Here is a 12,090-nt window from a genome sequence, read left to right as displayed (position 1 = left end):
GTGCTGGGGTTAATGGGGGTCCAGGCTGGCTCCCCAGCGACACCCCACATCTCTTCTGTAGCTTCCTCAGTCCCTGATGAGGAACAGAAGCTTCCTGAGGCTGATGTTGCTGTATTTCACACCTTCCTGGGGCAGCAGGCTTCAATCCTCAGCCAGTACCCACTGCTTCTGCACCAGCAGGCAGCCAACCAGCCTCTGGACTCGCCCCTTTGCCGCCAGGCCCCCCAGCTCTCCCAGCGATGGCACCTCCAGCACATGCTACGTTGGCTTAATAAACCCCAGACCCTGAGGGGCCAGCAAAGGTAAAACCCTTGACCCCAGATGCTGGCAAACCCACCAGAGAGCAAGCTGCAGCCCTCTCTGAAACTGGAGAGTAAAGAACAGACCGCAGTCACCATGGAGAGGGGGATTCAGGCCCAGAAATGCAGAAACGAATTCCCATCCTCTTCCTTCCCCTCATTCCTCATCTCCTCCTTTTCTTGCTGTTCTTCCTCTAGCTCCAGCCTGTCCTTGGCAGTTTCCTCATCCCCCACAGCTGTGGCTTTCTCCCCCAGTGGGCAAAGAGCAGCTGTGGGCACTGCCAGTGGGACGGTTTACCTGTTGGACCTGAGAACCTGGCAGGTACGACACGCAAGGCGGGGTGGGATTTACCTTCAGAAAAGCCTCACGTCCCGCCCCAAGCCCGAGGCAAGCCAAAGCCACCTGTTATCACCCTGTTTGATTCAGCAACTTTACTTTCCTCACATCAGATCACAAGGGCTTGGTCAAAAAACCAATCCCACAGCAAATGCTTGCTGTATACCTTCTTTCCAAGGCACCGTAGTAAGCACTGCAGGGAACGCAGGGCTTAGGACATTGTCTTTGCCCACCAGGTGGTCAGTTTTGTTGAAAAACAAGGCATACGAGGTAAAAAGGGAACCAAAACATAGCCATGTGGCATAGGTAAGAGCTAAGCGAGTTGTGCAGTTACTGGAGGACATAGGATGGAGAGGGGGAGGCGTTCCGGGTTGAGCGAGGAGCCCGGGCGAAGGCGCTGGGGGGATGTTCCCTCTAAGTTGCTGAGAACAGTGGCAGCAGAGTGTGTGTGAGACAGGGCGGTAGTAGGTTAGGCTGGAGAGGTGGGTTCTGCAGCCACAGCCGCCGGCTCCTCTTCCGCCCATGTCAGTGCCCCCCGCCCCCCATAGGCGTGTGTGTGACGTCATTCCCGCCTCAGAAGCACCAAACCTTCTGTGACTCGGGGTTACGTATGGGGTTTGAAGTGAGGGGGACGATGTGACCTCACTTGGATCGTGAGGTCCCACTTGAAGCTGTTCGAGCTTGGCCTAGGTCTGGAGTAGGGCCCAAAGCTTTGCACTTTTCACAGGGGCTCCTGCTGTGGGACCAGAGCGCCAGAGTTTGAGACTTAGCAGGGAGTGTGGAGAGCTAAGGGCTCCAGCCCTTCTAGCCATTGCCTCCTTCCTGGTTGGGGCTCGGAGGGGCTGGACATGGAGTGGTCAGGGGAGTGTTCTGAGGGCGCTTCCCCGCTCACTGTCACAGGAGGAGAGGTCTGTGGTGAGTGGCTGTGATGGGGTCTCCTCTTGTTCGTTCCTCTCCGACAACGCCCTCTTTCTTACTGGCTTTGACGGGCTCCTGGAGCTCTGGGACCTGCAGCACGCTTGTCGGTAAGGGGCTCCTCACGTCTCAGCATGAGGGCCGTCCCTGTTTGTTGGAAGCCCAGGGCGGGAGGGGGATGAGGAGGGAGTCTGTGGCCCGGGGCCCCTGACCTTGTCTCCCTGGGATAGGGTGCTCCAGATCAAGGCTCACCAGCACCAGATCACCGGCTGCTGCCTGGGCCCAGACGGCCGGCTTCTGGCCACCGTGTGCCTGGGGGGAGGCCTGAAGGTAACGAGCAGGGGGCTGTGGTGGTGAAAGTGGCCCTGAACTCGGAGTCAGCCCTGTGAGGTTGTTCTCCTCAGCGCGGCAGAGGCTCTGGCTGCCTGGCCTGCTGAGGGCGGGGGATTGGACAAGGTGGCCCCTGGAGCTCTGGGACTGAGCAGCTCAGGCATCTGTGTTCAGCACCCTGAGTCCTCCTCCCCTTCTCTCTCCTCCAGCTGTGGGACACAGTCCGCGGGCAGCTGGCCTCCCAGCACACCTGTCCCAAGCCCCTCAACTGCATCGCTTTCCACCCAGAGGGGCAGGTGATAGCCGTTGGCAGCTGGGCTGGCACTTTCAGCTTCTTCCAGGTGGATGGGCTCAAAGTCACTAAGGTGAGAGGAGCCGGGTGGCCCTGGGGAAGGAAGCACGGGAGGGTGGGAGTGGAGGGTGGGAAATGGCGGACACCTGCATCCTGGGTCACTCTAGATTTGGGTTGAGAGCAGGGCCCTGACGTTCCAGTTTCTACCTCTCCACGCAGGAACTGGGGGCCCCAGGAGCCTCTGTCCGTGCCTTGGCCTTCAGTGTGTCTGGGCGGGCTGTAGCTGTGGGCCGGCTGGACGGGATGGTGGAGCTCTGGGTCTGGCAGGAGGGGACACGGCTGGCTGCCTTCCCTGCGCACCATGGCTTTGTTACTGCTGCCCTTTTCCTGCGTGCTGGGTGCCAGTTACTGACGGCTGGAGAGGATGGCAAGGTCAGGTTACAGAGGGCTGGTGGTGGGCTATGAGGAGGGGGGTGCAAAGGTGTGGGACTGTTTGGGGGCGGGTGGCGCCTTTGCCGAGGAGTCTGGAGGAGCCTGTGCTACGGGGAGGGGGTGCGGCGTGTGCACAGTAGCTCTCGGAGACGAGTCTCTGGAAGGAGGACTTTAATGGGGGGTGGGTTATCTTTAAGCCCCTTTCTTGGCCCTCAGGTTCAGGTGTGGTCCGGGTCTCTGGGTCGTCCCCGTGGGCGCCTAGGTTCCCCCTCTCTCTCTTCTGCCCTCTCCGTGGCCCTCAGCCCAGATGGTGATCAGGTGGCTGTTGGGTACCGAGCAGATGGCATTCGGATCTACACAGTCTCTTCAGGTACTGGAGGGAGAAGGGTTGGAGTGTCTGAGCCTGGAAAGGGCCCCTCTCCCCCAACTCTGGCCCCCTTTCCAAGCATCTTACTCTGTTGTTGTCCCTCATTCTCTAGGTTCCCAGGGGGCTCAGTGTCAAGCGCTAGATGTGGCAGTGTCTGCACTGGCCTGGCTCAGCCCTAAGGTGTTGGCGAGCGGTGCAGAAGATGGGGCCCTGCAGGGCTGGATGCTCCAGGGAGGCTCCCTTCAGTCCCTCTGGCTCTTGTCCAGACACCGGAAGCCTGTGCTGGCACTGGCCACGTCCCAGGAACTCTTGGCTGCTGCCTCAGGTACGGCTGGGCGATGGGCAGGGTCGTGAATCACTGTTCCTTTCAAATATGCTGACAACTTTCTTCAATTTGTATGTATATGTGTGCATGAAAATACACACACCTATATAACTTTTTTTTACAACTTGCAAAGTGCTTTTAAATGCATTTATCTTGCATAATCAGTCTAGACTGTTTCTTCTTGTTCCCTAACCCTGATTCTGGGACCTCTTTGTAATTCCTGTCACCCTTTGAGTTTCTGCCTAGTGGGGGATTTTGCTGTGTAAAAGGGATGGGTTTCCCTTAGGAGAAGAGAGAGACGTTAAGGTGAAAATGGCCTTAGTCCTCTGTAGGTAAGAGGCTTGTTCAAAGTGACACTGTGCACTTTAGAAGAGGAGGGTGCGGAGGTGCAGTCGGGAGTTAGAAGGAGACGCCGCAGAGCCGGAGCTGGGAGTGCCTGGCACTCCTGTCCTGTGCCCTCACATGGTGGCTGGTCCTCGTCCAGGGCCTGGGTGGGACTCACGGCGTCCCTCCCTTGGAGCTGTGCCCTCAGACATCACCTTCAGCCCCCATGATTGCCTTTGTCTTTGGCCTCCCAGGCCTGTGTCACTTCCTCTTTCAGAAAATCTTCCTCTCTCCCCATTTCTAATGCAGAGGACTTCACAGTACGGCTGTGGCCAAGGCAGTTGCTGGCACTGCCACAAAAGACAGAAGACTTTCCCTGTGGCACTGAGCTCCGGGGACACGAGGGCCCCGTAAGCTGCTGTAGCTTCAGCACTGATGGATGCAGCCTGGCCACCGGGGGCAGGGATCGGGTGAGCTGCAGGGCCCTCCTCCCCGTGGGCCCCCAGCCCCTCTGGTCCTGGATTCCTGAGCAGCTCACTTCCCACTGCTTCCTCCAGCTTTTTACTTTGCTCAGTGGCCTGTACAGGATCTGTCCACCCGTCCTCCTTTGATAGTCCCCCTTTCCTTGAAATTTTTTGCCTGAGATGGCCCTGGTGTTCCTACCTCTGTCCTATGGTCCTGATGGCTTCCTCTCTTGGGGCCTGTCCAGAATCTGCTCTGCTGGGATGTGAGGACACCCAAAGCCCCTGTTCTGATTTGCTCCTTCTCTGCCTGTCACCGAGACTGGGTCACTGGCTGTGCCTGGACCAAAGACAACCTCCTGGTGAGTGAAGGGGTGGGCGGTGGCACAAAGCTCAGCAGGGTTCCTGGGGGAGGACAACACATCCCACCTCATCCTGTTCCTAATACCCATTTATAATACAGTATTATAGAGTGTTAATATAATTTTCTAACACCCAGTATAATAGCTCACATTTATTGAGCACTTAGTATGTGCCAGACATTGGACTAAGCCCTTCGCATATATGGCCTCATTTAGTCTTTACAACACCCCATAAAGAAGATACTACTATTCTCTCTATTTCATAGACAAAGATATTGAGCTCAGCTAGATTAAAGACCATTTCCAAGGTCATGTAAGTGAAGAAGCTGAGCCAGTAAACTTTATGATAAGAAAGCCCATGCTCTTAACAAGAACACAGAACTGTCTCCCCAAGGGCTTAGGATGCCCTGTCCCTGTAGGTAAAGGTACTGCTATGATTTCTTTGGTCCTAAGTGAAAAATGGGTCTCAAATTATGCACTCGTTGGTAAAGCCTAGTTTTCCAGTGCAGAGTCCCTGTTGTTCTCAAAAAGAAATGAGTAGCAATTGAATAGACTTGTCATAGTCTGCCCTACCCCTGACTTCTAGGCAGCCAGATCTCTCCTGAGCGTTGCAGACTTCTCACCTTTGTCGGGTGAGACGAAGTTGTTGTTGACTGACATTATGTTAATAACAAGGACAATAGCTACTATTTATTCAATGCTCACTATGTACCAGGCATCCTGCTAAGTCTTTTACGTAGATGCTTCAGCCCCATATCAATAGGTACACTGTCATTATCCTAGTTGAATAGATGAGAAGCCTGAGGCCCAGAGAGATGAACTTGCCCCAGGTCACCAAGCAATGAATGGTGGAACTAGGATTTGAGCCCAGGACAGCCCTTGCTGTTAATCACCAGGCTTACAGCCCTCCACCCTACGTTACAAGTACAGAGAAATGCTGGAGGGATGCTGATTATTCCACTCCTCTGTCCTCTGACTCTGCAGGTCTCCTGCTCCAGTGATGGCTCTGTAGGGCTGTGGGACCCAGAGTCGAGACAGCAGCTTGGTCAGTTCCTGGGTCACCAGAGTGCCGTGAGCGCCGTGCTGGCCGTGGTGAGAAGGCAGTGGAGAGCCCACTGGGGGTCCCTGGGAAGGTTAAGGGGGCTTTGGGAGACTGGATGCATTGCGTATCTAATCCCAAAGGCAAAAGTATAAAGAGTGAGATGCTTGGGCGTGAATTAGAGCAGGATTAGGGTATTGAGGCTGAGGGTTGGTGTGAGGGGAGGGAGAGCATGGAAGCACAGTATCTCAGTGTCATGACCTCGTGGCATGATGGTAGTCCTGAGCCTCCCAGCCCCACTCTCCGGGGTGTCCTCATTCTTTGACATCTTCTAGGCTCTTAATGCTGAGCCCACACCTCTGTGGCGGGAGTCGTAATTCCCATGTACCGCTCAGTGTGACTCTTCTCTGATCCTGTGCTCTGGGGCAGGAGGAGCACGTGGTATCTGTGGGCCGAGATGGGACCTTGAAAGTGTGGGACCATCAGGGTGTGGAGATGACCAGCATCGCTGCTCACTCAGGACCCATCAGCCACTGTGCGGCTGCCCTGGAGCCCAGTGCAGGTAATGAAATGTCAGCCACCTTCCCGTCCCCGCTGCCTGTTCCCTTCTCCCCTTCTCCTGACTCAGTTTCTGTGTCTTATCAGCTGGCCAGCTGGGGTCAGAGCTTCTGGTGGTAACTGTGGGATTGGATGGGGCCACACGGTTGTGGCATCCACTCTTGGTGAGTTCCCTGAAAGGCCTTGGGTGGGGGCAGTGGAGAGGGTATGATGGGACCACATCCTGTTGTGTCACCTCCCCACTGTTCCATCTCCATCCTTTCCTCCTAGGTGTTTCAAACACACACCCTCCTGGGACACAGTGGCCCAGTCAGTGCAGCTGCTGTTTCAGAAACCTCAGGCCTCCTGCTGACCGCCTCAGAGGATGGTTCCATACAGCTCTGGCAGGTACCTGAAGAAGCAGGTGAGTGAGGTGTGGAGAGACGCAAGGTGTGAAAGGGGGGTGTGTTAGTCCGACCAAGAAGGTCAAGGGTAGCCTGCCATCTCCTCTTGTATCCCAACAGTGGTCCAGCTCCTAATGAATCACTTCCTTTCTTCTCCAGATGACACATATATACCCAGGAGTCATGCAGCCATCACTGCTGTGGCCTGGGCCCCAGACGGTTCTATAGCAGTGTCTGGGAATCAAGCTGGGGAACTCACCTTGTGGCAGGAAGCTAAGGCTGTGGCCACAGCACAGGTGAGTTGGGTCAACTTCAGTTCTTTGTTTATGTGAATTCTGCCCTGGCTGTGTATGTGATGGTATGTGCCGGGGTTAGAGGTTGCGTAGATGCCTGGGATGGGGAAGAAGGTTAATCCTGGTTCCTCAGAAATACTGAAATAAACTTGTATTCACTAGGCTCCAGGCCGCATCAGTGCTCTGATCTGGTACTCAGCCCACACCTTGATTGTTGTCAGTGCTGATGAAAAAGTCAGCGAGTGGCAAGTGGAACTGCAGAAGGGTTCAGCACCCAGAAATTTCAGGTGAAATGAGGTGGCTGGGTTAATGAATACAGTTACATCTGGGATTTTGCTCAAATCACTCCCTTCTACTTCTGAACTAGGTCAATAGGATGTTAGTAAGCAGGAAAAAGCCACTGGGAAATTGTTTTCTGCTCCTTATCATGTGAATTTAAGTAATAATTATCAAGTGCCTACTCTATGCTAAGCTCTGGGCCAGGCAGTGTGAACCAGATTGAAATTAATTTTTAACTAAGGGAGCTCGCAGTACAGGAATGTGCAGATAAGTAAACTGCCAACAATATGCAGAGTGATTACTGCTATAATAAAGATATATATATATTTTTTATATATATATTTTTTATATGTATATATTTTATATACATATATGTAAAATTCCTGGGGCTGCAGAATTTAAGAAATTTACTGTTTACAAAAGAGTTGCTATTTGAGATTGGGCTTAGAGGATGAGTAGGAGTTTTCTGAATCAGTAAGGGAAGGGAATGGTGTTTTTAGGAAGAGGAGGTAGCATTAACAAAAGGCATGGAGGCATGAGAGTGCATGGTGTGTTCTGAGTATAGCTCAGTCTTTGGGTTCTTGGTGCGAGTGGTGGTGGGGAATTGGGTTGAAAAAATAAACTGGGGCCAGGCTGTAGAGGGCACAGTGCTAAGAATTTTGAGCAGAATAATTATCTGAATTTTAGAAAGAGAACTCTAGTGGCCACACGGAGGATGGTTAGTAGTAGAGAGATACTAAACGTAGGGCGACCACATTTACAGCTCATGCTGTAGTCCAGGGAAGACAGAACGTGAGCCCTGACCTGGGCAGTGGGGATGAAAAGGAGAGATAAAGATTTAGGCATGTGTTGCCAGTAGACTCCACAGTGCTTATCGGTCACTTGGAGGTCAGGAGGGAAGGAAAGGACAGGAACGTTAGAGATTCCTGGTTTGAGCAGATAAGGTGATGATGGTATGATGAATACTAATATAACAAAGACAGAAAGAGGAACACAATGTGTAGGGACGGTGATACATTTTGTTTTATACTTTACTGCTGAGGAATTCATGGGGAACTGAGGGAGGTGGACTAAAGTAGAATCTTTCTCTGTCCGTGTGTCCTTGTTTGCACTGTAGTCTTCACCTGAACCGAGTTCTGCAGGAGGACTTAGGGTTCCTGACAGGTGTAGGTCTGGCCCCTGACGGTCACTCCCTCATCTTGGCCAAAGCAGATTTGCAGTTACTGCACATGAAGCCAGGTGATGAGCCCTCTGTAATCTGGTAAGATCCAAAATGTTTTCTCTTGGGCTGGAGAAAGAGGAAAAGTGGGTTAGTGGCTACCCTGAGTTTGGGTCTAACTAGAACAAACATTGGGGTCTTATGGAGAGGTGTTCCTGGGCTTAGCCTCTCTCTTTCTTATAAACCAGGAGAAGCTATTCAGAAGATCCTATAATGTTGTCCACCCACCAGGACTATGGTGTGTTTGTCCTGCAGTCAATGAACCTTAGAGTTCTTTCTTTCTCAGTAAGTTCTGTCTGGGTGTGTGTTAAAACAAACATTTGTCCAGGACCAATGTTTTAAAGCCTTGGGGCCATGATGGAGGATAAGAGGAAGGAAGGGAAAAGCAGTTGGTTCCAAATCCCCTTCTCTTCCTTCAACTGTAGCTCTACTTAAGAGCATTTTATATTGGGTTTCCCTGTAAGATTTCATTGATACTAAAAAGGATTCTAGTGTTTAAAAGAATCGTGGGAAACCATAAACCTAGTTTTTTTAATTGCATTTTCTTCATGTCTGTCTTGTCTTGCCACTGTGAGTATTAGCAGTGTCTGGAACAGTACAGATATATCTCATAGCCATTATGTTGGGCGAGAGAAGCCAGACACAAAAGAGTACATATTACATGATTTCACCTAAATGAAGTTCAAGAACAAGCAAAACTAATTTATAGTGACAGAAGTCAGAATATCGTTAGCTCTGGGGGTGGTGATACTCTGGTATTGACTGGGAAGGGGCATGAAGGCACCTTTCCAGGGTGATGGAAACGTTCTACATCTTGATCTGGGCAGGGATTACGTGGATGTATACACGTGTAAAATTCTATCAAGATGTCCATTTAAGATTTGTGTATCAGTACTTTACTGTATTTAGGATACGATTTTAAAAAATCTTGACCAGCCCAGAGCAGAAAAGAGTTGCTTTGTCTGGGCAGCAGTAAGTGATACAAGTAGTCTAATCAAAATGATCTATCCTTTCACAGAGCCAAAAGGAATTAGGAGAGTTTGAAGAGTGCCCGGAATTTGATCTGAGCTTAGAGAATCCTAATAAGACCCTCATATCGGTAACTCAGGCCAAACCTGAATCTGGTGAGTGGTGATGGGAGGGCCCAAGGAATCCAGAGGTGGCCTAGGGGAGGATGGTGGATCCTTCAAAGTCTAAGACCTGGCTCAAACTCTGCCCTTGAAATGGCAGAGTCTTCATTTTTGTGTGCCAGCTCTGACGGGACGCTGTGGAACCTAGCTAGATGCAACGTTGAAGGAGAATGGACCACAGATAATATCTGGCAGGAAAAAGTAGAAATGCCTGAAACCCGAACTCCAGAGACAGACGCATGTGTATGTGCTGACACGTATACCCGTCCAGCAGTCCCACAGCTAAAGACACGGCAGCGTAGAAAGGTGAGTTTGAGGGAAAGGTCACAGACGTTGGCGAGGAGGCTCTAGGTCTGACCCAGTGGACTTCTCTGCTTCCTTGTCTGAGGAGGGTCCACTGAGAACTCACCACACCTCTTCCCCTCCCTCCCTAAGATTCACACGGGCTCTGTCACAGCCCTCCATGTGCTGCCTGAGTTGCTGGTGACAGCTTCAAAGGACAGAGATGTTAAACTGTGGGAGAGGCCCAGTATGCAGCTCGTAAGTGTGTGTGTGTGTGTGTGTGTGTGTAAGGAGGGCTAAAGGGATGTCATAGAACAAACTTGGGGTAAGAAAGGACAAAAGATCAAGATTGTTTTCTTCTGTCCTTCTTGCAATAATGTGCAACTAACCTGTTTCTAAACAAAAGTCATTGGTGTGAGACAAATAAGTTAGTAAGGAGGCCCTAGGCTTGTAGCCCACATCTCCTGTTTTTGTTCCCATTGTAGCTGGGCCTGTTCCGATGTGAAGGGGCAGTGAGCTGCCTGGAACCTTGGCTGGGTCCTAACTCTACCCTGCAGCTCGCAGTGGGAGACACGCAGGGCAATGTATACTTTCTGTCCTGGGAATGAAGATCACTGCTCAGGGCAAAGAGACCGCTTGTGCTAGAGATGCAGAGCCTGAAGACACCAGTGGCTACGTTCTTGATACAATTATATAAATAAAAGGTCGGAAAATCTCACATGCAGTCCTGCCTGTGTTCTTATGTGGATTTGGACCAAGAGGGAAGAATATGGATGTTCTTATGTTTCTTTTCTGATTTAACATTAATCCTTACTAGAACTGCAAGAATGTGAACCAGATCTTTAGTATTCTTTGAAATTATGCTTTAGAATTCTTGTGTCATTTTCTGGCCCCAGGACCGAAAGGTGTGACTCCTACCAGGAGGAGGAATGAAAGTGATGTTGACCAGCACTTAGTTTGCACAGAAATCTGAAGACCTCTCACTTGTTCAAGGAAGAGCAAGAGAAGGAAGAATGAGTCACTTGTGCCCTGGTCAGGGTATTTGCAAAGAACTGGGATAGAACCAGGACAACACTAGGTTCCTGTCACAGAAACAGCGCCATCTACTCAGAGCCAACTGCCCAGGTGAGAGGTGAGAAGCCAGGGCACTGAGAGCAGACGTGTCTTCTGGCTTTCACAGCCTCTGGCAGGGCAGCGGCAGCCACTTGACTTGGAAGCATTAGTCAGTATAGTAATTTGCATTCTTGGAGGAGATCACAAAAGGGTATCCCTCTCAAATTGAAGTTCATAAAGATAAAATGAGTTGAAGGGTGGAACAATGCCTACACAGGGACTTGCTGTGGACTGTGAGCGTCTTATTTTCCTATAATTCTATTTTATGCGAGAGGAAGTTCCCTGAGGCCCTTTCTTTCTAAGGGTTAAGGAAGGGTTAAGGGTCTTCGGTGTCCAAGAAGTCAAGGACTTGTGTCTGATAAGCCAGAGCTATTACAGGATTTTATCCTGGGTTGGTAGCGTTCTCTCAGAGACATATCACTGCACTCTGGTCTAGAGTTTTCTGGATTTAGGGAGTTGAGGGGTACTCAGTTTTATTCTTACTTTGCCCTGATTCCAGATTTTACGTGGAGAAATCACCTGAAGGACTTTATCTTATTTCTACCAATGCCTCATATTCTCTCTCAGCCTGAGGATAAAGACATAAGGAATGCCATCAGCTAATAAGTTTTAATCATAGGTCATGCTTCTATCTTTTCTCACATGCCTCATGCAAGGGCTCTAAGTATACCTTCTAGACTACCTGCTCTACATGAACCTTGTGACTAGAAGTCCAAGTTAAGGGAATTTGAAACTTAACGATTCATAATACTACCCAGAAATGCTACAGAGAACCATGGCACAGCATCATCCTGGAAGTCACTGGTTTCAATCTTTTGCCTTTTGTTCCCCTGAAAGCATGGGCCAAGGACAGGAGGAAGCCCTAGATGTCTGTCTGCCATGCTCTAAAAATTCTACAAAGGCACCCCAGCTGAGGATGGAGGAGTGGGGCTGGAGAAAGTAAAGCCTACCTTGCTCAGTAGACTCAGCTTTGTTTACCAGGTCCACCTGAAGGGAGTGATCTTTCTTATCTTGGAGGTACACAGCGAGGCCAAAGTATAATTGCTGTATAATCTTCTTCTGTATAAACTTCGCTCAGAAGTATAATCTTCTGAGCGAAGAACAGGTTCTAGGTGACAGTAAATATGTCCCCAAGGGAGTTGAAGGGAAAATCAATTTAGGTTTTACGTTAAATATTTTCTGAGTTCTTATCATTAAACAGTTTCAGTGTCTCCCAGTGCCTGGATGAGTTCAATTATAGTCACTGGATTATAGGATCATAGGACATTGGAGCAGTCTTTTCTTCTTCAACCCACAAAAGCACCTTTTTCATGTGTCAGTTTTTAACATCTGTTTTTACACATCTATGCA

The 12,090-nt window shown here is 50.4% G+C and overlaps 1 protein-coding gene across 5 annotated transcripts in view; it reads left to right on the top strand.

The window, feature by feature from the left end:
* Positions 1-10,345, top strand: part of TEP1 (telomerase associated protein 1) — a 40,701-nt gene extending 30,356 nt beyond the window's left edge. For 2 of the 5 annotated variants that reach the window (XM_061180561.1, XM_061180563.1), the window contains 22 exons: positions 62-302; positions 498-621; positions 1,537-1,661; positions 1,782-1,881; positions 2,091-2,246; positions 2,393-2,605; positions 2,822-2,975; positions 3,085-3,297; positions 3,931-4,091; positions 4,331-4,444; positions 5,429-5,536; positions 5,913-6,045; positions 6,129-6,205; positions 6,312-6,444; positions 6,584-6,720; positions 6,880-7,004; positions 8,114-8,257; positions 8,404-8,500; positions 9,234-9,339; positions 9,446-9,651; positions 9,781-9,885; positions 10,113-10,345. In XM_061180561.1, coding sequence (XP_061036544.1) covers positions 62-302; positions 498-621; positions 1,537-1,661; positions 1,782-1,881; positions 2,091-2,246; positions 2,393-2,605; positions 2,822-2,975; positions 3,085-3,297; positions 3,931-4,091; positions 4,331-4,444; positions 5,429-5,536; positions 5,913-6,045; positions 6,129-6,205; positions 6,312-6,444; positions 6,584-6,720; positions 6,880-7,004; positions 8,114-8,257; positions 8,404-8,500; positions 9,234-9,339; positions 9,446-9,651; positions 9,781-9,885; positions 10,113-10,235 — 3,095 coding nt within the window. In that variant the 3' untranslated portion in view covers positions 10,236-10,345. Of the gene's footprint in view, positions 1-61; positions 303-497; positions 622-1,536; positions 1,662-1,781; positions 1,882-2,090; positions 2,247-2,392; positions 2,606-2,821; positions 2,976-3,084; positions 3,298-3,930; positions 4,092-4,330; positions 4,445-5,428; positions 5,537-5,818; positions 5,876-5,912; positions 6,046-6,128; positions 6,206-6,311; positions 6,445-6,583; positions 6,721-6,879; positions 7,005-8,113; positions 8,258-8,403; positions 8,501-9,233; positions 9,340-9,445; positions 9,652-9,780; positions 9,886-10,112 lie in introns of those variants that run through there. The other 3 variants (XM_061180562.1, XR_009699408.1, XM_061180565.1) reach the window with 3 other exon arrangements.
* Positions 10,346-12,090: the final 1,745 nt, after the last annotated feature.

Source organism: Eubalaena glacialis, chromosome 2, assembly GCF_028564815.1.
Source record: "Eubalaena glacialis isolate mEubGla1 chromosome 2, mEubGla1.1.hap2.+ XY, whole genome shotgun sequence".
Taxonomy (NCBI): Eukaryota; Metazoa; Chordata; class Mammalia; order Artiodactyla; family Balaenidae; genus Eubalaena; species Eubalaena glacialis.
This window is presented reverse-complemented; position numbering and strand designations above follow the sequence as displayed.